Raw genomic sequence first — 26,464 nt, 5'->3', positions numbered from 1 at the left:
GAAACTTGGACGATCGGAGTATCTGAGAAGAAAAGATTAGAAGCTTTTGAAATGTGGTGCTATAGGAGAATGTTAAAAATCAGATGGGTGGATAAAGTGACAAATGAAGAGGGGTTGCGACAAATAGATGAAGAAAGAAGCATTTGGAAAAATATAGTTAAAAGTAGAGATAGACTTATAGGCCACATACTAAGGCATCCTGGAATAGCGCTTTAATATTGGAAGGACAGGTAGAAGGAAAAAATGTGTAGGCAGGCCACGTTTGGAATATGTAAAACAAATTGTTACGGATGTAGGATGTAGAGGGTATACTGAAATGAAACGACTAGCACTAGATAGGGAATCTTGGAGAGCTGCATCAAACCAGTCAAATGACTGAAGACAAAAAAAAAATGTTTATTTCCATGAGAACTATCAAATCTACATTACTATTACCTAGGTGAAACAAGAATTCATCCCAATGAACGCGAATAGTCCTAATATTTAAATGAAGTATACTCAGTTTCGATAAACTGGAGTAATATTGCGAAAATTCATCTAGGTTCGAGTAGTAATTATCAACAGCCAAAAACTGGCCATTAAAAATATTATTTTCATTAATGTTTTCCATTTCAATAGAGATCGAAAATATGTCTAAAACGCACAGATTACATAAGCTATATTTTATATCCATACATAATATAAACATTTTATTTAGAAACATATAAATTTTATTTGTAAAGACTAATTTAATACTAATCGTTGTTATGACTAATGTCTTATCTACGCAAAAACACAGTATAACCGATTTTCTTAAAGGGGTGGGAGAACATATATTCGATAGAACAAACGCTCGAATAAGATCGTAGGTGTAACTTAATATCAGTATCATATTATTTGATATCAATGTCGTCACCACAACAGAGATAACATTTTTGAGATAGGCTCGCATGAGAAATACATCGTTATGCAAGTCAATTATCCTTATCAATTTAAAGCCAGTTTCTAAAAATAAAATATTTTTCATTAAACTATGATTCACTTTAAGAAATAAACTGATGCTTATAAACATAGAAAAGCAGCTGCTGAATTGGCATAAAATTAAATTAAGTGAAAGTCTTCCTTTTTTTTATACTATTGGAACAGTAATACCAAAACGAATCTTGGGTCATCAATAACAGAATATGATAAATATAAAATACAATAAAGAGAGAAATAACTAGCACGTGAACTTACATTTACAGAACTGAACGTAATGTACAAAACAATATTGTTACGAAAAAATTTTATTATACTCTTAGGGATAACGCTATCATAGTTACAAATTTATATAACTCACTTGATTTTTTGCAGATCCGCCTCAGTATTAATTTTAATAGCAAACACATCTTCACTTTTCTTAACAAATATTTTACCATTTCGTACCCAAACAAATTATTACTGAAGTTCACCCGCTTTTTGTTTCATTTTATAAAGTAAGTATTTTATTGATTTTACTAGATTTTCATTAATATACACTTTTTTGTCACTTCCATCTGCAAGAACCATATCATTTGTTAGCTTCTCGCGCTTTTTGCTGATCCAGAAATCTCGCGTTTTTCTGCTGCTAAATTGCACTATGATCAGGGGTGAATAAGTCTACCTCCTAGTAGGTAGTCTATGAACCGCTTCCACACCATCCAAGCTGAAAGGAATATCTAGTTTATCAGCGATTTTCTGAAGAGAGTCATGTAAATTTTCCTTACAGTTTCCATCGGGGTGTAATTTTAGCCCGTGAATTTCAATATTTTTATTTCTTCCATATTGTTCGAGCTGTATGATTTTTTCTTCTAGCGAAGCGATTTTCTTATCTTTCTCTGTTACGCTTTCTCGGAGTTGTTTCACTTCTTGGAGAAGATTCTTGTTAGATTTCTGTAATTCACTAATTTCATTTTTAATATCTTCATAGAACAGGGATAGCCTACCAAGTTCATTTTCGGTCCTACTGGAAGAAGCTCTGACTTCAGGTATGAGTTCTAAAATGATAACTTTTAATTCATTAATACTGGTGAAATCGAATATTTCTTTAGTCGAATCCACTGATTTGTTGTTAGTAGATCTGACTGATTTGCGACACTCACAACACATCCACTCTTTTACTTTTTCTGCGACATTCGCTGATATGTATTCTCCGTAATTCCAACGCATTTATGGTGGTAACCATATAAACAAAAACGACAAATAATGTATGTTCCATCAATCTATAATTCTCCCTCACAGGTATTGCACTTCTTCATTTTCAAATATTTTTTATCAAACAGGACTACAATATAATAAAATATTTAACACTGGCATATAAAATACAACATAATTGTTCAAGAAAATATACTTTAGTTGTGTATTTAAGATAAGAACTGCTTATCTACTACACTCTGAACAGGAATGCGAATAGAGCAGCACACGTCCATTCAGTACAGCAGCCAGACGCAGACTGGCTGCTGTAAATTAAATATAAATTCCTCTAATCAAGACATCATAATAAAATTTTTCACGGGTATGTAAGGGAAGCAGAGAGATATTGGTATGACTTAATAAATTTATTTACAATATACATTTTTGTAATGTATTTTTATAATCATTCAATAGAGAATGCTTTATTTATACTAAGAACGAGTTCAAGATTACTTAATTTTTAACTTTTCATTGTAAAGTCTAGTAGTTACTTAATACTTAGTATGATGAACTATTTTATTTAATCTAATATTTTATTTCTGCTTTCACATTTACATATGATAATGATTTGAATAGTTGAGACAATAATAATTTGTGACTCAAGTGTTTATCTTTGTGTGAGTGGTGTTTTCGAGTCTGTTGGTCAACGCATGCCATTAACGCAGTTGGTATGTGTGTATCATCAAGGCTTGCTTTGTTTATCAGTACACTAAAGTTCATCTGTTACATAGGGGGAGTATTAATATTAATTTATTAAAGATTACTTTAATAGCATTTACCAACAACTGGACTTTCAGCGAAATAGTGATCAACACAACTGGATTGCTTAATTTAGGAAAAGAATGAATTTTTTATTAACAAATAATTTTATTTTTGTTAGGGATTAAATACCTGATCGTTTCTAAACAGGAGAAAGAGAGGTACATAACAATTAGGTGATGTTTATTTATTGGAGCAATGTTTATTTTTTTCTTGATAAACTAACGCCAAGTATGTTTTCCATTTTGTTGGACAGAAGATATGATTTAAGGCAGGGGTCAGCAATGCGGCACCTGTGGGTGCCATGGTGCCCTTGATGAGATTTTTGTACACCCACACTATATTACACACTTACTAAGCCCAATAACCGTATCGGCATCACATGTATATAAGACAATATAATTATGCAAGTTCAGTGTCAGCAAACCGCAATCAAGGTCATACACTGACACACTTGCTACTTAGCATGTAAGAATATTCTGGCTTCTGATAAATTTGCTAGTATGTTACTATATTCTTAGTGCTATGTATTTTGAGTGTTGATATTTTTGACTGTATTTTACTATATACGTATTATTAGTAACCACATCACACAAGATAGTCACACTTTTCACTATCAAATACGTATCATACTGATTAAACAGATTTTATAAATAAGCTATCATGAATAATTATAAAAGAAAAAGAATTTATTGTTTTACTGTTGACCGGGAAGAACAATTTTGTTTTACTGAGTTTAAAGGCAAATGTATCTATCTGCTTATTGTGTAATAATAGTGTGGTGCCCCCAATACTTTTGAATTTATTTTGGTCCTTACTGACAGAAAGGTCAGTAAGGACCTAGTCAGTAAGGTTAAATCAGAGGTTGGCACTCTGATTTAAGGTATATACGAGGGTTATTTGTTTTTCAAGGTCCGATCGGTCACAAAATTAAAACCAGTGAAAATAAAAATTTTTTATTTGTAACAAGTACTTACATAGTTATGCTATTTCTCTACATAGTCGCCACTCCGATTTAGACATTTTTCATAACGTGGTACCAACTTTCCAATACCCTCGTCACAGAACAGAGCCGCCTGTGTTTTCAGCCATGTTTCTATGCTGGTCTGCAGCTCGATGTCTGTGCCAAAATATTGTCCTCCTAGCCAGTGTTTCATGTGAGCAAAGAGGTGAAAATCGGATGGAGCCAAGTCCGAGCTGTATGGTGTGTGATCAAACACTTTCCAATAAAAACGCTGCAAGAGCTTCTTTGTTGCAGCTGCAGTGTGTGGCCGAGCATTGTCATGGAGAAAGAAAATGCCTGATGACAACATTCCTCTCCGCTTATTCTGAATTGCCCTACGTAGACATTGAAGAGTCACGCAGTATGAGGCTGCAGTGATGGTCATGCCACGTTCCATGAATTCCACCAAGAGCTGCATACCAGCGAAGAAACATGGCTGAAAACACAGGCGGCTCCGTTCTATGACGAGGGTATTGGAAAGTTGGTACCATGCTACGACAAATGTCTAAATCAGAGTGGCGACTATGTAGAGAAATGCATAACTATGTAAGTACTTGTTACAAATAAAAAATTTTTTATTTTCACTGTGGTTTTAATTTTGTGACCGATCGGACCTTGAAAAAAAAATAACCCTCGTACAGTTAGACTTGTTTAAGGGTATATTTACTTTTGTTAAATAAATTTTCATTCAGAAAGATAAAGTATTACTGATTACTTCTCTAATTGCTTAAAACCTTCAGAAAATGTTGACAAGAGAATTAAAATATTTTGTTTTTGGCATAATTTTTTATTTATTTTTATTTTTTATGTATTATGATAAGATACTTTTCTACTCACTTTCCCTTTGGGATTAAAGGTTATTATGTACAAATTTAATTGTATTACCAATAATGACTGAGCGCCTTAAGATTAAGTTAGTAAATTTGTAAATAGTTTAAATGAATATAATTAATGTAAAGTATAAATTGATTTTGTTTCTGTAACATATAAACACTGTAATTATAGAATATAAACTGTTGTTATAACATATAATCACGGCAATTATTTCCAAATACATTTGCACTATTACAATTATATTTTAAAAACACAGTTACAGTTTATACATAGTTATAGTTTCATAACCTTGATAATAAAATGATGGGAAAGGTTTTGCAAAGAAAGAAAAATAAAACTATGGTAATCTTGGCCAACTCTTAGAAAAAAGTACAGCTTCTTCGTGCATACAAAGAACAGAATTCATACTTCATCTTGTCTTTGCAAATGTTTTATTGCCTTGCACTTTGAAGGAAAAGAGTTAAGTAGTACAAAAGCATGAATCTACTATAAATCTACTATTAAATCGTTTAAAAAGTAAATTAAAATATACAGAATTCTCTGCTATCTAAACATAATGTGTTTGCTTTTCTCATTAATAAATAATTCTATAAAATTTGTGTTGAATGAACATAAAATCTAAGTATAAGACAAAAAAAATTTTTTTCCCATTCTGAGGATCGCACAAGCTGTATGAAACTTTTAATAAAACTCAAAATTCATTTTTTTTAATATTAGACATTTTTTCCATGATTAAACAGCAACTTGGAAGCAGAGTTAATATCCAGTTATATATTTTATTATGCTCAGGTATCACCATTTTATTACAGTTCAAGTGTTTAAACCTCAGCAAAACAAACAATTCTGAGGATGTTTGACTTATTCCATTACAACTTCCATAAAACTGTTTCAGGTATTTTTGAAAATCTACCTTCATAGCAAGCATTCTAGCAGATGGAGTGTGAACCTTCTCTATGGTACCAATGAGAAATAATAAAATATTAATAGTTTTGTAATGTCATCCAATGAACAAACTCATTCATAGGAACAAATCCCAAGGTGTTTTGAATGATCTTCCTCACTACCTCACTTTAGTAGAGCATGTTCTGAAGTTCTGTAGAATATGCAGGGTTGCTCTGCTATATTATAATAAGTATTAGAGATAAACTTATATTTAAAGCCATTGTCAAATGTTCAATAAATATAATTGTAAAAGAATCGCTAAACAGCCAATCAATTACTGATACACAAAAACAAACAAAAGATGTAAATTCTCATTCACACAGTCCATTTAAAGAGATCCACTGCAGTCACTTGTAGTATATACACAAAGAAAAACCTTACCTTTGAATTTTGTTATACATTAATAAAAAAAAATTAAAAAAGAAAATGTTTTACATTACATTTAATGCATTATTACATTTAATTTAAGAATGCCAGTAGGAATTTCGAAAATTATGCATAACATCAGTGGTGGAAATCTGATGTTCCATTCATTCAATATCATATAAACAATTAATGTTCATATACATTTAAGAATAGTTTTACCCGTCATTTATCCATTTAAAAGAAAATTTTCTGAAGATCAGTACCAAAATTCCTTTAAGTAATTGAATAGTGAACTAAGAATTGAAGAATCCAGTAAATCTTGTCTTATAAATGTTAAATACTTCAATTGTAAATTCTGAAAAGCTACACAGCATAAACATGTGTAAACACATTAGGAATATACAAAGAAAACATATATGTTTCTATAAAATCTAGTAGTACTGATTCTAAAAGAACAATGCACAGAATATTAAATTCATCAATAAGTGCATGAACACACAGAAAGTAACATTATTTTCCTAAAAACTTTTCTTTAAACAATATCTTAAAATAAGCATTTAATAATAAGGAAAATGGATGATAAAATATATCGAACAAAATATAATAGCACTAACACTGTAATACAAAGTCATAAATCAGTACCTGTTTATTTCTGACATCTTTTTTATCCTCTTCTGGACCACAATGAAAACCTATCACTTCTTTTCTATTCAACCAAGGCTGTTCAAAAATTTCAATACGACAACGCTGTAGATTCTATAACAAGTAAGAAAAATACAATCTTCTACATGGTTTTTAGTAAAATAATAAGAATATTTCAAATTAATAATTAAAACGTTTAACTATAGGTGTATCAATTACAAACAGAATTGCTTCTCAGTAATCACAAAACACAACCACCCACTGTCAGCTAGAGATAACAACTGAAAATAATAACTGAATATGCTTTTTTTGCAGCCCACCAATCAGTTGACCAAATAAACAAATAATTGGAATATACAGTCTAGATAAGTAATTTAATAATTAACTAATTATAATAATAATTCATTAATCAATACACATAAGCTGTCCTAGGTTAGATCTAAAATGATGTGTATTCTTACAGTACTTAAAACAAAAAAATGAACATTTCTTTGAAAACATTCCCATCAGTGAATAGTTGCAAAAGTTGGACTCATGTTTTGCTGTAAGTTGTTTAATCATTATTAAGTTGTAAAATGGTTTTGACAGTTATTCTTACAACAAAAAAATTTGAAGAAATTTTAGTTTATTCACTGTTTTTTTTTTCTATAAATAAGATTAGAATATTGAGAAAAGTGACACTGATTTTTTAAAAAGTTTTAGAAGGGACAGAACATACCTAGTAGCATGGTAAAAGTTTCCTAGTAGCATGCTACATTTAGATATAGTAGCATGCAAATTAATTTGATTCTTTGGTTATTTACCAATTGTCATATTACAAATAGTGTTTTGTGAATGTTTATTTCATTTTTTATTCAAAATCCTATTTCTTTATTTTCCGGTCTGTGCATCTTGAATATATAATAATGGAGATAAACCCAAGAAAGCGTTAGAAAATTGTTCCTCTTTCTCAGCATATCAGAATGACACAACAAATAGCTTCCGAGTGTGTTGGACTACAGACAGTGAATGTTATTTTTTTTTAAATTAAAGAAATTGGTTCCTTTTCACCTCTAAGTAAAGGCTAATGTGGCCATAAAAGAAAAACTACTTCAACACAGGATCGATTTTAGTGAGAAAAATTAAACTTGACCCAAAATTATCTGCTGCGGACTTAAATTGAAAATTAGCAGCCAGTGGAACAGATTTTTATGTGACAATTGTTAGACACTGACTTCTTGCAGCTAAACAGAAAGCTTGTCAGCCAGCTAAATAGCAGCTTTTACCACCAGCAATGTGCAAAAAAAGGCTCTTTCAGGACAAAACACCAGTTAAGTGGAACAAAGAAGACTGGAAAAATGTTATGTTTTTTGACAAGTCAGATTTTTATGTTCAGGCAAAGGGTTCCAGATGTTACAAAAGCATCAGATGAAAATACATCACCAGATCATATCCAACAACCAGTTAAAAATATGCAGAAAAAGATATTTTGGGATTGTTTCATATTTGAATTACCTTGTTCATCAGTTTCAGAAGATGGTATATTAACTGATGGATATATCAAGATTCTGAAGGAAGGGTTTTGACGCAACTTCAAAACATATTCCCACAAGGCTTGGAATTTGGAACAATGGATTGTTCCAACAAAATTTGGCAACATGCCATATTACCAAAAAAAGTGGAAAATTTTTTGAAGAACAAAACATTAAACTACTCCTGTGGCCAGGCAACTCCCCAGACTTAAACCAATTGAACATTTTTGGGCAATAGGCGAAATAAAACTCTCAAAAATGAACTGTACCATAAAAATTAACCTCATTTTAATTTTCATGCGTGCATCTGTTCCACTGGGTGTAGTCATTTTTCTTAATAAAAAAAATATATTTTTTATTTAAAAAAAATTGTTTCATAATGAAGAAATCATCATGTATGTGAAGTGATTAAGAATAAAGGAAAGAGGGCATATTAAGTACCAGATATTCACAAATTGTACAGGTATATTTTTTAAAAAAATAAAGTTACTTTTATTAAATAGCATCTGTGTTCAAATTAATTAGCAAGCTACTGTAATTATATTACAACTAGATTGTAATTATAATACAATTATTTAATATATGTAAAAAAAATAATAACTACAAAAATATTCTCACTCTAAAACACATTAATGAAAATTATTTAAACACATATTTATCTAAATGTTGAACTGAATGCAGAAAATGCAGGGTTTTTATGCATTTTTTTTTAATTAGCACTATTTACTCTGCTTATTAATTCATAAGCAGAGTAATATTGTTTCTGTAAACAAAATTTAATTGTATTTTAAATAAGTTAAAGGGAAGATTTTTTAAAAGTTTGGTAATTTATTAAAGATGATAAAGGAAGCGTAACAAGGCCCTTTCTCATAAACTGTAGTAGTGTTCAGTTACATGATTACAGTTTTGTTATCAGGTTTGGCAGAATTGGATTTTGTTATTTTTTAACAAGTGATTATTCTTTTTAGCAAAGATTGCATTTTCATAAACGTAAACATAAGGAAAACCAAACATAATTAATTCTTTAAATATGGTCAACATGATTCATACTTATAGGTCCAAGCAATATGCAATGTTATATCTACCTGATGAGCAAAATTCAGTAGTTTTATCCATATAGAAAATTAGAAAAAATTTCAATTCTCCAGTCAATTATTTTGAATTATTATCATAGCATTTTCAATTCCTTTTAAATAATTATCGCCAAATATATTTACAGTTGTGACATCTGCGAAGAGGTAACAACAAATAGTTCAAGATTGTGACGCATATCATTAATAAACAACAAAAGCAGCAAGGGATTGAACCTAGTTCCTTGTGACACTCCACATTCTACATCCTGAAATGAGGAGCTACTTTTTAAATCTGTTTTCTTATCAAAGGATGAAATTTTAATTATCTGTTAATAATTAGCAAGAGATGAGTTTAGCAAATTAAGCAACTACTCTGATACCATAGTTATTAAATTTATTCATTAATAAATTTGTGGAACTAAATCAAATATGTTACTAAGATTGCAAAAAATTTAAAATGGAATTCTTTTATTATGTACACATGTTCAAGTATGATATTTTATAAATTAGCAAATGGCTGGATTGGTTGAAATTTTTTTCCTAAAATGATACCAAAAGGTATACATTGTGGTTTTCAAGAATTGTTAGAGGTGCACTTTCCAAACAATTTAGAAAATAGAAATAGTAATGAAATTGGCCTATAATTTTGTAGATTAGGTGCTATTAAGAAAAGGAAAAACAACAATAGTAATAAGGCAGCTGGTAAATACTTGTAAGTATTAAGATTAGTAATTAAGTTTGTAAAAGGGAAAGACAATAATAGCACCTGTAACTTCTTTAAAGATTATTGTAGTAATTTGACTAATATCAACTATTTATATTTAAAATAAAAGTAAAATACAAGAAGGAAACTTAAGGAAGTTGTGTTGTTTATTTGCCAGAGAGAACATCTCCCTGCCATAAACATTTTCTTGTGTTTTTCATTCATTAAGGGGAGATTAAGGGAATTTATTAATCTCATTACTCATTCTCTTAATTTCATTACTGAACAGCATCGGATTGTCAGACATGTTAAAGAGAACCAGCATTTCACATAAGAACTCAGTGATAAGTTTCCTGCATGTTCACAGTCTCTGTTAGATGAAAGCGATAATGTCAAGACAGCTGTTCATTTGTGACTTGGACTGGCGGCAGATTTCTTTGACGATAACATACAAAAACTAGTGCCGCAATTTGACAAATGCTTCATCTTAGAAGGAGATTATGTGGAAAAAGAACTTAAAAAATGTAGATTTTAATGCATATATTAACACTAAAATAAATACAATAGATATGTTATAAAACAAAAACAGGTTTTTAGTTTCTGGACGATCCATGTAATTTTTCAAAGAATCAAATATTTATTGCTGAATAAAATACAAGGGCAGAATCCCCAAAAAGTATTAATGTTCTCCTAATTAATGGTTCATAATCAAAATTTATGTGATTTGTGTTCATTATAAAGATAGGATATGACTGACACATAGTGCAGGGTAATGGTACCACTAAGTGTAATGTAACCTTAAATCAAACTTCACAAAATTTTTCTGCAACTCTTTGTTGAAGTAACTCGCTCATCACAAAAATCCCAAACACCTGCTTCAAATTAACACTATACAAAGACTAAATTAATGATTAAACTAATGGAAAGTTCCATGCTGATTTTTCTAACCTTTCTGTGCTCAACTTTGATATATACAAATGCATTAAAGCATATTTCAAAACTGCCAGTTGTGATTTCTATTTATCTGTTAATAATCACTCTAATCTAGCAAAAGAATGTACAAGATCTTTTCAAAAAGTTATCCATCATTTTTTTTCTGGTGCTTGTAGAGATACTTTAAAACATGTAGTTGTTATAAATGCACATCTGCATAGGAAGTAACAAACAATCCTCCACTATCCATATAATACCCAGATTAATAGTTCTGTATCAAACTTGTAAATACCTCTATCACACCAATTAATAAAATTGTTCTTTCTTTCTAAAACAGGTTCCTAAAATAACATTATTATTTAAAATATAAATACACAAATGTATATACTTAATAATAATGATTAAACTCAATCATAAAAACATATCAGTTTCTAGGATTCAAGATATCTTAACTACTCATCCACAATATCTGCTTCTATTAGTAAGTATTATAACAAAAAAAATTACTATACTGTACAATATGATGAAGCATAAAAAAACAAACCCTATTATCTGTTTAAGTCATCCAATAGCATTTAATGCTATAGAATGACAAAAACATCAATTATTCTATCATTTACATCCTATTATTTATGGATTATAATGAGTATATATTACCAAAATAAAAAACTCCTAAAAGAAAAATCATATTAAATCTTACCGCATTAGAGTTCAATTGACAATTATCTGCTGGAGTGCCCTTCCTACATGTACTGTCACCTACTAATACATTAATTACATACTTCGTTCCTGCAACAACCTAAAAGCAAAAATTAATAAACCATAAGAATTGATTACAAATTTTATTTTGATGAAAAATGGCATAATGATGGTAATCTTTCTTTCTTGAATAAAAAACAACATTTCTAATAGAATCAATGAAGCCTTGTAATCTTCATAATAATATCACACGTATAATTAAAACAATGAAACAATAATATATAATGAATCAATGAAAACGTTTTAAGGTCCATAAAAAATAAATGACATGGGATTCTCCAAAACGGTCTTCTGTATATTTTTATTGTTTACTAATAGCATTATAAAATATAAAAAAAACACACTTATAAAATTAAATACAATTATTTTCATTTTAATGAACATATAAGTAAATCAAATCACTTTTATCAACATATACAAACACACACAAATGTACCTGTAACTAAATAATAATCAGATTTTTACTTTTTTACAATACCTGTTGTGTAGCACTCAATATTTTAACAAGGAAGAGTTTGTATGGTGAATTAATTCCATTTTCAACTACAGAAATGCCAAAAAATGCTATATCTCTTGCTAATTCACTGTTTACATCTAATGACAATGGTGCACCAACAGAATAATCATTAGTACCGCTATCCTATAAAAAAAAAAATTTTTTAAATGGTTAATTTATAAACATTTCAACACTGTTCAAACGATTTCAGTTAAAAAAATTATTCTTTTTTATATATTTACATTTTAATATACAGAGTGATTCAAAGAAACGGGAAATTTTGAAAGTTGTGTTGGTAGCCGTGGGCGATTGGTACCACTTGATAAGTGGCGCCAGCCTCTCTAACCTAACCTGCCATTTAGTTGTCATGGATCCTTGGAGTGGTGCGCAACGTGCATTTGCTATCAAAGCGTTTTACAAAAACTATGACAGTGTGGAGGGAGTGCGTAGAGAATTTCACCATCATTTTAATCTGGGACGGCACAACCGTGTTCCATCAGCACATGCAATTAAAACATGGATATCTAATTTTGAGGAAACTGGTTCGGCAATGAAAAAGAAACCTCCAGGCATCAGCGAACCATCCGTACACCACAGAATCTTCAAGCTTTACAAGATGCTGTCACACGAAGTCCACATCGGTCAATCTGTCGCCTCTCAGCATCTTTACAATTGCATAGTTCAAGTGTTCGAAGAATGTTAGTGAAGGACTTGCAATATCACCCATACAAGTTGCAGATCGTCCAGGAACTGAAACTGAACGATCCAGTTGTGCGAGCACAATTCTGTATTTTTATATACTGGGCACAAGAAAATCCAACGCAGCTACACCAGCGTCCATTGCACAGCCAGAAAGTGACCGTGTGGTGTGCTATGTCATCTTACAGTGTTATACCTTTTTTTTTGAGGTTGACAACAGTGCGGCGATTACAGTCAGCTCGTTACGTAGCCATGCTTGAAACCTTTGTTGTGGAACAACAAAAGAGATTTCCACCAATTCTTAACACAGCCTGGTTTCAACAAGATGGAGCAACGTTCACATACTGCACGAATATCAATGGCAGCTGTACGCCGATTGTTGGACAACGTGTCATTTCACAAAATGGTGACATTTAGATGGCCTCCCAGATCGCCTGATCTCTCAGCTTGCAATTACTTTTTGTGGGGTCACCTTAAAATTAAAGTGTTTCACAGTAGACCTGCTACAACGGAAGAACTGAAGGCAAAGATCCGAGAAGCAATTGCGGAAATTCCAGTTGAGATGTTACGTCAAACCATAAACAATTTAACGAAGAGACTTCATGAGTGTTTACGTAGAAGAGGAGGTCACCTGCAAGATGCCAGCTTTAAAAAATAAATTAAAATGTATGTATCCTAAAATGGCAACATTTGTACAATTACATGAAATAAAATTCATTTTCTAAAAAAAATTTTTCATTAACGTTATTTAATTTTTTTAATTCCCCGTTTCTTTGAATCACTCTGTATTTTTATTTTATTTTGAATTATAACTCTGATTATGGTGTACCCATTAAATTTCCTAAAGGCATTATTCTAATTTTAGCAACTAATATAATGATACATTTCCTTTCCAATCTTCAGAAGAAAAAGATACAGTTATCCATTACACAATCCACATGTATGAATTGCAATTATTATGATTAATAATAATGACTTATTTTACATAAATACCACTAAATACAAAGTATAAACAATATACAGCTTGACATGCGGTCAACAGACAATGATCTGGTCAATACATAGTGTTCAGTACTGCTGTTGAACTATCTACTTATCTAAAACATCTCACCTGTGCATAATACTTATTTTCATATGAAGACAATATTTAATTATAAAAGACAGAATTATCATTTCAAAATAAAAAACAAGAACCTAGGTTTTTACAAACAATTCTTGAACCTCTGATTCAGCAGAACCCTTTTCATAAAAAGCGAACTGCTAAATGGATTTCATATTTATTTCCTGGAACTGAAGGAAGTAAAAGAAAGGAATATGAAGTAGCTATTTAAACATTATTTATAAATTTAATATTTTTTAAGCTGAAATATACATAAGGGAATATCTGAAAATCGTTGTTTTATTCTCTACAAGTTGGATGAATGTTTTCTTACAATAGGGAATTATATCAACACAGTAATTTATTTCAGTGTCATCCATAAACAAATAAGCATCTTGTGACACAGTATTATCACAACTTATCTTTTAATTCAATAATAAAAGATATTATACTGTATCTACAAAGTTGTTTTTTTTTCTTTTCAATATATCATTCCTTTTTGGTTGAATAATATTAATCAAATAAATAACGGTAATGACTTTACTGATAACAGATAATGTACAAAATAGAAATTATACAGACTGCTAGTTTATGTATGGATAATCTGCTGGAACTAAATCCAGATCTTCATACATACTATTACAATGCATTTTATTTAAAATAAATTTATTAAACCTTTCTTTATTTTTCATTTAGAATGAAATTAAAAAGATAATTAAATCCAATGCAGACACAGACAAACTTACAATAATGAATGTACAGCCCACCCTAAATAACCATTAATACTAGTCAGAAGGGTTTGGACTTGATTAAAAAAACAAAAAAATTCTATCAAGAATGAATTACTTCTGAAAGGAAAGGCACGTCAAATTGACTTTCACATTCATAAGCAAGTTTAATTTCATGCCACTTTTATTTTCTCATTTATTTAATCAGCGCAATAAAACAGAAAATCTGACCTTCCTTTAACCTTAAACTCAGGGTTAACAGAAACCATACAAGAAGAAACTCTGACCAAATGACAACTACCATCCTAATAATGCTAAAATGGTGGAAACCCATTCCTTTTATGCAAAAACTAAAAGATCAGCTTCACATTTCAATTTAGTTTCATTGTATCAGGAAAATTATTGTCATGTAATAAACAAAATATTATTTGATATAAATGGTAGTATAATTTGCATATCAATAGTAGATGTATGGAAGCCACTATGTCAATAAACAAAATGTAAACTCGATTGTAATAAAATTGTTCAAAATTTCAATAAACAAACATTTTAATTGTGACTTCTGAATATTCACAATAAAATTCAACTAAATCATTCTATTTTTCTAAATCATAATCATTCCTTATCTCATCAACAAATGAATAATGTCAAATACATTAGAGCAAAACTGCATAGAAAACTGTTGAATGAACACAAAATTTAAGTACCTATCTCTGAATGTTTTAATCTTTACTTTGACGTATACTCACAAAAATCTCAATCAATTTGCTGCAGGTGGTTTTCAAAAGTTACTTGATAGTAGAGACATGTTGAACGTTTAGTATGGCGATAGAAAAAATAATAGTTTTAATGATTCCTACAAAAACTAAAATCAATAAACTAACATGTTCAAAGGAAAAGGCTTCAAGATATTGTTGATGAATATCCCCATTACCCTAGTTTGCAGAAAATGTTACAAAGTCCTGCAAGATTGATTTGTTTCCAAAATATGAAATTATTCTAAATAATCTTATTTTTAAACCCTTTTTCAATGATAAATAAACACAAATAAAAATGAATCAGTCATATTGATCAGCAATTAAGAATTAAAATTATCAAATATAATAATTTTCAATTATATGGTGCATTTAAAAACTCGTAATGTGCACAAAAAAAAGCTTGTCATACGAACCACTTCATGGAAAACTTTACGTTTTTATGCAGTATTTACATAATACGTTACTGTTATTAATAATAATTTATCTAAAAATGCCTCTGGGACAGGTAAAACTGTGCTTAAAATACAACCTTTTTGTCTCCTCTTCCATAGGTGGTATAAATCCAATTTTCCATACCTTCAATATCACATTAACCAATTAATGTTAAAACGCATAGTTTTACCTTACATATTTAAAATAAAATTTTCTGATAAACACTATCAGTATACTTTTTTAGATAACTCAATACAGAATTGCAAATTAAAAAACAGGATACAGACCTCACTTGTCTTTACATTACTGCATAGACTAATTCTGAAATATTAGGCAGTATAAACATGTGTACAAATAACAATAGCACTGGAAATATTTAGAGAAACTTTTAGTGCATATTTCATTAGTAATTGTTACTAAAGGAATAATGAACAGGAGCCTAACTATTTAATACATGCTAGTACTTCAATAGCTTAAACCTAATAAATCAATTTTTTTATAGAAGACATATAATCTAAATAATAAAATATTACACTATATAAAAAATAACATTGGTTCTTCTCTGAGAAAAATGTTTTTAAACAATATTGTAATATGAGCAATTAATAATAATTAATAAAATAGCTGAAGAAATTTATTTAACAGAATATAAAAATAATCACAACAGTACAATTTTAAATCAGTACCCGTTTATTTCTGACACCACTACCATCGTCGTGTGGTTTACAATCAGAAGCTGTCACTTCTTTTTTATTCAACCAAGCCTGTTCCCATACTTCAATGTGGCAATGCTGTTGTTTCTGTAACAAGCAAGAAAAATAAAATTTTCTATATGATGGGTTTTTAGGAAAACAATAAGAAAGTTTCAAAATAATAATAAAACTTCTTAACAACTATAAGTATATATGAATTACAATTGTTTATTAATAATCATAAAACAGAACCACCTACTGTCAGCTAATTACCAGCCTTTAATATAATCAGCTTGATAACCACTAAAAGTAATAACAAAATCTGCTTTTTTTTTGTGACCCACCAATCAATTAAGCAAAAAAAAAATCAGAGTAATACCCACTTTTTACTTCTCAAATATGCACAGAATCTGCCCTTAGGCTTGAAGCAATGTAATACAGTATTTAATATAAGAAATGAATCTTCCTTTGAAAATACAAATCTCATCAAAGAATAGTTGCAAAATTTGGATTCATGGCTTTTTAAGAATTGTTTAACCATGGCTACCAATGAATTGGTTCTGATGTTAATTCTTATAAGAAATAAAAAAATTCAATGAAATTTTAATTTATTTATTGGTTTATAAGTATTTTCCAGCAGCATCATACCATATATATTTAAATAACAGCAAACTAACATGAATTTCTTTTTTTTTAATATAAACTAATATAATGCTACTTATATTTCACGATAGACAAAATGTTATACACATTGAATATGATGTATATTACATAGTATACAAAATTTTACAATTTTTATTTTATAAATATTTTTTAAGTACATCTCAAGTATTTTCTAATAGCAGCATATTAAATTTAAGAAAAAACACTACAACTATTGTGACAAATTTTTTCTAATAATATTATATGCTACTTTTATTTTATATTATTCATTTATGTGTATGTGTATGTGTGTGTGTGTGTGCGTGTGTGTGTGTGTGTGTGTGTTTTCTCATGTTTAATAACATATTAATTATAACACTTCATGGTATCGAGATGAATTTTTTTAAGCCGTGACACATAATCGATCAAAATAACTTATATTAGTGTGATATAATTAACTTAATTATATTAGTAAATTATATTATTAATTATATAGGGCAATTAATTAGATTGGATCAACAACAATGTACATCGTTTATTTTTTATAAATATTTATAATAAGATGTAACCACAAACTGAGTCTCAATAACATTAGAAAAAAATTAAGCAAAACATATTATTTTTTATGTGTGGATAAATTGTGAATAAACATACATTATATTATTTAGACTATGCGTATAATTAATTGCTCATAAAATAAAGCACAATTTATAAGCACAGAGTTCGCATAAATTTTGTTGTTTATAAATGCAGGCAAAATTATAAAAATTTAAATTTAATTTTATTATTCATTATCCTACTATTTATCAAAGGGATTTCATATACCACCATAGATTTTAAAGAAAGCAATGTAATTGTTAATATTAGGTATTAAATACCATTAAAGGATTTTAAAGTATGTTATGCATATTATACTCATCAAGACATAAAACATAAAACCTAATCAAATCTATTCTATGGTTGTATCCTCCATACAAGTTACGGTTGTTATAGTGTATAACTTATTTATTGCTACTACCCAACATTTAGTCATTTTTGAAATTAACTAAAATAAATATAAATTAAAATAGAGCCATGAATCACATTTTTACATGTCTCATTAATGAGACAATTGGCATCAAAAGCAGACCTCATTTTTTGTTTTATACACTACACTTTCCTATGCTTAAACAGAATTTTTCTGCTGGATCCTTTATACAAAATAAACCTTCCTGCAGATGACTTATGGTTTAATTTTATCACTATAATACACAAAATATTAATAAATAATTAGGAAAATTGCATAATATATACCAGTAGGAGAATGTAATTACTGTATTAAAAATAATTGTTACTAATTATTCCCTTTTTTCTTGTTATTTTTATTAAGGGCTTGAACAGAGATCTCAACTTCTTCAGAACACTTTTCTCACTTAATGGCATTGACTGAGAAACAATTCTTTGATACTATTGACTGATATATGAACAACTGCAATCTTTAATGTTTCTTTATTACTTATATATAAAAACTGTGTTTAGAAGAAGCACAGAATTATGCGACAAAGCTAATTACAACAAACTTGCAGTCACAATTGCATTGTACTATTGGTACCTATTTATTACAAGTTACTGGTAAAACATCTTTCTAATTAATTAAATTTTTTTTTTTTTTTTAATTTCAAAAGATTACAAAATTAACTGCAGCAATCTTTAATATTATGTGTAATAAGGAAAATATTTTATAATCACATTAAAAGAATTTTAGCAACACTGTCACACAATGTCTATTTTTAGTAATGGGAAAATTAGTTGGCTTTTTAATATAGTTTTCCTTCAGAATTGTTTCATGAATAATAGATTGTATACAATCATAAGATCAGCCAACAAATTATTCTAGATTCTAGAACATAAATGCATGGAGAAAAATCCAGCTTTCAAGGAAAAAAGATCAAACAGTTTTTATAGATATTCAACAGAAGATTTTTTTTTATATAAGATTGCCTTTTGTAGATAAGACTGTAAGCCTATGTACATAAAACTAAGACAAAACACTACACTTTGCCAGAATTTAAACCTGTCTTGTTTGGTAAGGATACATAAGTCATTAAGTATATAAATAAGTATGTATAAGTACAATAATAAGTATATAAAACAGTATGACAAGCCATACAGATTGACAATTGATTTCCATTTCAACTAGTAATGTAAACCCAAAGTTAGCAAAATCTTAGCTTTAAAAGAAAATGAGAAATTTTTTTTATATTACTTAATATAAACTACAGCTCCAAAATGACTATTAATAAAAATGGTTTCATTACCACTTCTTCACAACTACAATTTAGAAATACTCTTCACTCTCATATTTTGTAACTTGCATACAAAAAACATTCATAGTTGATAGTTATATATTAATTTTTCCTTAGTTAAAAACTTATAGAACATGCACTGTTTAGAGATTTTTTTGTTTCTTACAAACAAGAAATATAAATACTCTATTTACGAATAACCAAAATAAATGTTCTATTATCTAGTATTCCAGTATGTACAAATGGGGAAGTCTACCGAGGATGTTCTGAAAATTTTCATGGGAATATAACTAAAATTTTATTTATTCATGATAAAAAAAAAAATAACAAACGAAATAAATTCATTTTTAACAAGGCTCAAAGGCTAAGAGTAACTAGCTGAATAGGATTGTTAGTGAATATTCTACAACATAACCCTTAGATCATAGCCCAGCAGATATCGCTTATCCAAGTGCAGTAATACGGTAATCAAATATTTATTGTTGCATATCACTAATAAGGGAGAAAATACCAAAAGCATTAATATCCAGCTGATATTAATTGCTTAACAATTAGAAATTATCTGATATGCTGTTCATTTGAATGACAGGAAATTTACAGAATGAGGATTTTTTTTTTTTTTTTTTGTCTTCAGTCATTTGACTGGTTTGATGCAGCTCTCCAAGATTCCCTATCTAGTGCTAGTCGTTTCATTTCAGTATACCCTCTACATCCTACATCCCTAACAATTTGTTTTACATATTCCAAACGTGGCCTGCCTACACAATTTTTCCCTTCTACCTGTCCTTCCAAAATTAAAGCGACTATTCCAGGATGCCTTAGTATGTGGCCTATAAGTCTGTCTCTTCTTTTAAGTATATTTTTCCAAATGCTTCTTTCTTCATCTATTTGCCGCAATACCTCCTCATTTGTCACTTTATCCACCCATCTGATTTTTAACATTCTCCTATAGCACCACATTTCAAAAGCTTCTAACCTTTTCTTCTCAGATACTCCGATTGTCCAAGTTTCACTTCCATATAAAGCGACACTCCAAACATACACTTTCAAAAATCTTTTCCTGACATTTAAATTAATTTTTGATGTAAACAACTTATATTTCTTACTGAAGGCTCGTTTAGCTTGTGCTATTCGGCATTTTATATCGCTCCTGCTTCGTCCATCTTTAGTAATTCTACTTCCCAAATAACAAACTTCTTCTACCTCCATAATCTTTTCTCCTCCTATTTTCACATTCAGTGGTCCATCTTTGTTATTTCTACTACATTTCATTACTTTTGTTTTGTTCTTGTTTATTTTCATGCGATAGTTCTTGCGTAGGACTTCATCTATGCCGTTCATTGTTTCTTCTAAATCCTTTTTATTCTCGGCTAGAATTACTATATCATCAGCAAATCGTAGCATCTTTATCTTTTCACCTTGTACTGTTACTCCGAATCTAAATTGTTCTTTAACTTCATTAACTGCTAGTTCCATGTAAAGATTAAAAAGTAACGGAGATAGGGAACATCCTTGTCGGACTCCCTTTCTTATTATGGCTTCTTTCTTATGTTCTTCAATTGCTACTGTTGCTGTTTGGTTCCTGTACATGTTAGCAATTGTTCTTCTATCTCTGTATTTGAATCCTAATTTTTTTTAAATTCTGAACATTTTATTCCAGTCTACGTTATCGAATGCCTTTTCTAGGTCTATAAACGCCAAGTATGTTGGTTTGTTTTTCTTTAATCTTCCTTCTACTATTAATCTGAGGCCTAAAATTGCTTCCCTTGTCCCTATACTTTTCCTGAAACCAAATTGGTCTTCTCCTAACACTTCCTCCACTCTCCTCTCAATTCTTCTGTATAGAATTCTAGTTAAGATTTTTGATGCATGACTAGTTAAACTAATTGTTCTGTATTCTTCACATTTATCTGCCCCTGATTTCTTTGGTATCATTACTATAACACTTTTTTTGAAGTCTGACGGAAATTCCCCTTTTTCATAAATATTACACACCAGTTTGTATAATCTATCAATCGCCTCCTCCCCTGCACTGCGCAGTAATTCTACAGGTATTCCGTCTATTCCAGGAGCCTTTCTGCCATTTAAATCTTTTAATGCTCTCTTAAATTCAGATCTCAGTATTGTTTCTCCCATTTCATCCTCCTCAACTTCCTCTTCTTCCTCTATAAAACCATTTTCTAATTCATTTCCTCCGTATAACTCTTCAATATATTCCACCCATCTATCGACTTTACCTTTCGTATTATATATAGGTGTACCATCTTTGTTTAACACATTATTGGATTTTAATTTATGTACCCCAAAATTTTCCTTAACTTTCCTGTATGCTCCGTCTATTTTACCAATGTTCATTTCTCTTTCCACTTCTGAACACTTTTCTTTAATCCACTCTTCTTTCGCCAGTTTGCACTTCCTGTTTATAGCATTTCTTAATTGCCGATAGTTCCTTTTACTTTCTTCATCACTAGCATTCTTATATTTTCTACGTTCATCCATCAGCTGCAATATATCGTCTGAAACCCAAGGTTTTCTACCAGTTCTCTTTATTCCGCCTAAGTTTGCTTCTGCTGATTTAAGAATTTCCTTTTTAACATTCTCCCATTCTTCTTCTACATTTTCTACCTTATCTTTTTTACTCAGACCTCTTGCGATGTCCTCCTCAAAAATCTTCTTTACCTCCTCTTCCTCAAGCTTCTCTAAATTCCACCGATTCATCTGACACCTTTTCTTCAGGTTTTTAAACCCCAATCTACATTTCATTATCACCAAATTATGGTCGCTATCAATGTCTGCTCCAGGGTAAGTTTTGCAGTCCACGAGTTGATTTCTAAATCTTTGCTTAACCATGATATAATCTATCTGATACCTTGCAGTATCGCCTGGCTTTTTCCAAGTGTATATTCTTCTATTATGATTTTTAAATTGGGTGTTGGCAATTACTAAATTATACTTCGTGCAAAACTCTATAAGTCGGTCCCCTCTTTCATTCCTTTTGCCCAGCCCGTATTCACCCACTATATTTCCTTCCTTGCCTTTTCCAATGCTTGCATTCCAATCTCCAACTATTATTAAATTTTCATCTCCTTTTACGTGTTTAATTGCTTCATCAATCTCTTCGTATACACATTCTATCTCATCATCATCATGGGCGCTTGTAGGCATATAGACGTTAACAATCGTTGTCGGTTTAGGTTTTGAATTTATCCTTATTACAATGACTCTATCGCTATGCGTCTTGAAATACTCCACTCTCCTCCCTATTTTCTTGTTCATCACGAAACCTACTCCTGCCTGCCCATTATTTGACGCTGAGTTAATTACTCTAAAGTCACCCGACCAAAAGTCGCCTTCCTCTTCCCACCGAACCTCACTAATTCCTACTATATCCACGTTTACTCTATCCATTTCCCTTTTTAAATTCTCTAGCCTACCAACCTTTTTTAAGCTTCTAACATTCCACGCTCCGACTCGTAGAATGTTATTTTTTACTTTTCTGGTGACCCCTTCCTTAGTAGTCCCCACCCGGAGATCCGAACGGGGGACTATTTTACCTCCGGAATATTTTACCAAGGAAGGTGCCTCCATTATTGCTTTTGAAAATGCAGAGAGCCACATTTTCTTGGAAAAAAAACAGCTGTAGTTTTCCATTGCTTTCAGCTGCGCAGTACTCAGAGGACTGAGTGATGTTGATATGGCCGTTTAAGTCATTGTGACTCACGCCCCTAACAACTACTGAAAGAGCTGCTGCCCTCTTTCAGGAATCATTCCTTAGTCTGGCTCTCAACAGATACCTCTCCGATATGGTTGCACCTTCGGTCCAGCTACTCTGTATCCCTGAGCACTCAAGCCCCCTCACCAACGGCAAGGTCTCATGATTCATAGAGGAGGAGAATGAGGCTAGTGCACAGTAATGATGCCATTTCATGTAAAGCAAATCACACCACAAATTCTCATTGGGAGTATGCTGATTTTCTTAAAATTTCCCTATAAATTTTGGATCTATCACTGAATTTAAAACACGTTTTTGATATCTGTTTGTTGAAATGTAATAATCTTCTATTGAAGATCACTCTCTATTATATCATGAAAATGTCTCTACCATATCTAAAATATACTACAATGAACAACCAAAAAATTTAAGATAACACAGTCAACAAAAGAAAATGTTAGAATGCTCTGAAAACTATGGATTCTTAGAAAAGAACTGCTTTGTGGAACATTGGTAAAAATAAACAATCAGAATGAGAATATTTTAAAGAATATTAGGTGAATGGTGTAAATATTCAATAAAAGTTTTTTCCAAAACTCTGGTTTTTTTTTTTAATAGACTTCATTATCAGATCTGTTAAACTTTTTTCCTTATTTTCCAAAACAGATTCTAAAACAGCATTTAATGCTTATAAAATGTATACATAATTGCATTTTACCTGTACAAAAACTGATTAAACTCAACTATAAAAACATTTAAAAACATATTAATCTAAAGAATACTAGATATTAACTATTCATCCAAAAGATCTGCTTCTATTACTCAGTATAACAAGAAAAAATTATTATTCTGTAGAATAAGATTCACAATAAAAGAAAAAATAAATCCCAAATATCTGATTAAGTTATCCATTAAGTTTTAATGCTATAGAATGATAAAATCAATTACTTCTTATTCTTCATAGATTATTATAAGGGTGTTTCAAAAAGGACATAACCCCTTTGTTTGACGACATGAATTTAATACAAAAATATTAATATTAATAAAATACTTGTACAACAATATTGAAATTACAAAAATATTAATGTTAATAAAATACTTATACAACAATATTGAAATTACCTTTAATAACTTTACAATAGATGTTTAAAATGAGTTCCTGTGATCCCGATGCAGGTTCGTACATGTTTCACAACATTTGCAGCCACTTTTCATAATGTTTGCTCAGTAATGTTTGAAATCTCACTTTCAATGTTAGCCTTCAATTCGTCAAGTGTATGAGGATTGTTTTTAAATCTACACTTTTTAAATAACCCCAAAGGAAGAAGTCTGGTGTATGATCTGGGGATGTTGGAGGCTACAACCTTTTGATATCAAATGATGACCAAAAAATTCCCATAACATTCCCAGCATTTCATTAGCGGTATGACATGTTGCATTATCCTGCTGGAACCAACATTCTCGTTCAGGTAAATCTAACATGGCAATAAACTGTTAAATTAAGTTGCGATAAACCACACAATCCACAGATTTGTCAAAAGTCAAGGTCCTACTACATGACACCGGGAGATCGTACACTGTATAGCAATTTTACGTGCGTGTAAGTCTTTTATGAAACACATGAAGATTTCAGCACTCCATATTCAGCAGTTTTAGCTGTTAATGTAGCCATCCAACTGTAACCATGCCCCATCATTGAAATAAACAGGATTCAAAATTTCAATAACGTTGTCATCGACAAGAGAATGAAAGCAACGACACTACTGTAAACATTTTCCATAGTCTACTTCTTTCAGTTCTTGAATGACACTAATGCAATAACCATACAATTGTAATTTTTTTAGTAGCCCTGAAAGCTCTAGATAGTGAAAGCCCAGGCAGTGAAGATAACTAACTTTCTGAGCAATTTTCTGGCTGAGTAAGTCAAACATTCTTTCACATTCTCCAGTGCTTCTACTGTTAACAGTGATAGTCTACCTGGGCCCAATCATGTACAAACCCAGTCTCATAAAATTTATTAATCAAACACGATATTGCCAACTTATTAGGAATTAAAGTGGGAAATTTTGTCCAAAACTCATCTTTCACTGGTTCATAAGATTTATATGCGCAATAATTCTCAATAATAAACACACATTCATCCTAGGAAAACAACATAACACCATAGAGACGTACTTATACTGCTATAGCACTAGTAGTACATAAGAAGGACATTTCAACTGTTACAAGCTGCAAAACTTGGAGTACAGTTTGCCCAATTGACATGTAGGGAGAAATAAAATTTACCTGTTTGATTTTTATCTTCTTAATCTTAGGGTTGCATCCTTTTCGAAACACCCATTACTAGGTGTCCCAAATGAAACTGTGCACCTATGTTTATAAAATTTAATTTATTATATTCAAATAACAATGACAGAAACAGTAATAACATTTATTAAAATTATTAGTAGATTAATAGTAGATGCTTAATTAGTCACAATTTCCTGGCAGGTCTGAACACATTTCAATATGCTTGAAAATACACGCTGAAGGACCAAAGGAATAATTGCATTTAAAATTTAAATTATATTATTTTCCAGTTTATCTGGGCTATCAGGATTGTTCTTGTAAAGATACTTTCATTACTTCCCATAATAAAAATCTGTAGATGTAAGATGTGAGGATCTCAGTGACCAGATGGATTTTGAAATGAGCCAAACCCCGAAAAATTTATGTAGAAAATTTAATGGAACATTGGCAGTGAGTACTAATTTTTCTTTATTTTGTTTGTTAGTAGTAAAGTTCAGCTATTTCTTTCTCATTAAGTTGCTCAATAGAAGGATAAATGATTTCATTGGTATAAAGTTTTGAGTTTATTGTGTTCAGGAAAACTGAATAATTTTTGGTTTACATGATATAGCACACCAAACTCCAATTATCTATCATGTAATGGTTGTTCCAAGATCACATGAGGATTATTCACAAACCACAACTGACTATTCTTGCTGTTAATAAGGCTCCACAAATGAAACCACATTTCATTTAAAAAAATTTTACACTAAGAATCTCTTTTCCTTTTCCATTTAAGAAGTTCAAAAATCATTAGCAGTATTCAAAATGTTCAAGGAAATTAGTATTGTGTGACTCAATTTACTACAGGTGTAGTTTTAAATGTTTAGTCAGTGCTCTGCCCATAGTACTCCTTGAGATTTAAGTTTATTGTGCAA

General features: G+C 30.3%; 1 protein-coding gene across 2 annotated transcripts in view; it reads right to left on the bottom strand.

Moving 5' to 3' along the window:
* The window catches only part of LOC142325336 (cathepsin F-like), a 112,988-nt gene that overhangs the window by 45,243 nt on the left and 41,281 nt on the right, over positions 1-26,464 (bottom strand). For both annotated transcript variants that reach the window (XM_075366958.1, XM_075366957.1), the window contains exons 7-10: positions 16,614-16,727; positions 12,194-12,355; positions 11,657-11,755; positions 6,737-6,850 (exon numbers count right to left, since the gene is read on the bottom strand). In XM_075366958.1, the coding sequence (XP_075223073.1) occupies positions 6,737-6,850; positions 11,657-11,755; positions 12,194-12,355; positions 16,614-16,727 (489 nt within the window). The remainder of the gene's footprint in view (positions 1-6,736; positions 6,851-11,656; positions 11,756-12,193; positions 12,356-16,613; positions 16,728-26,464) is intronic.

This window comes from Lycorma delicatula, chromosome 5, assembly GCF_047948215.1.
Source record: "Lycorma delicatula isolate Av1 chromosome 5, ASM4794821v1, whole genome shotgun sequence".
In the NCBI taxonomy this organism is placed as follows: Eukaryota; Metazoa; Arthropoda; class Insecta; order Hemiptera; family Fulgoridae; genus Lycorma; species Lycorma delicatula.
Note: the sequence above shows the minus strand (reverse complement) of the source record. Positions and strands in the feature narration are given on the sequence as shown.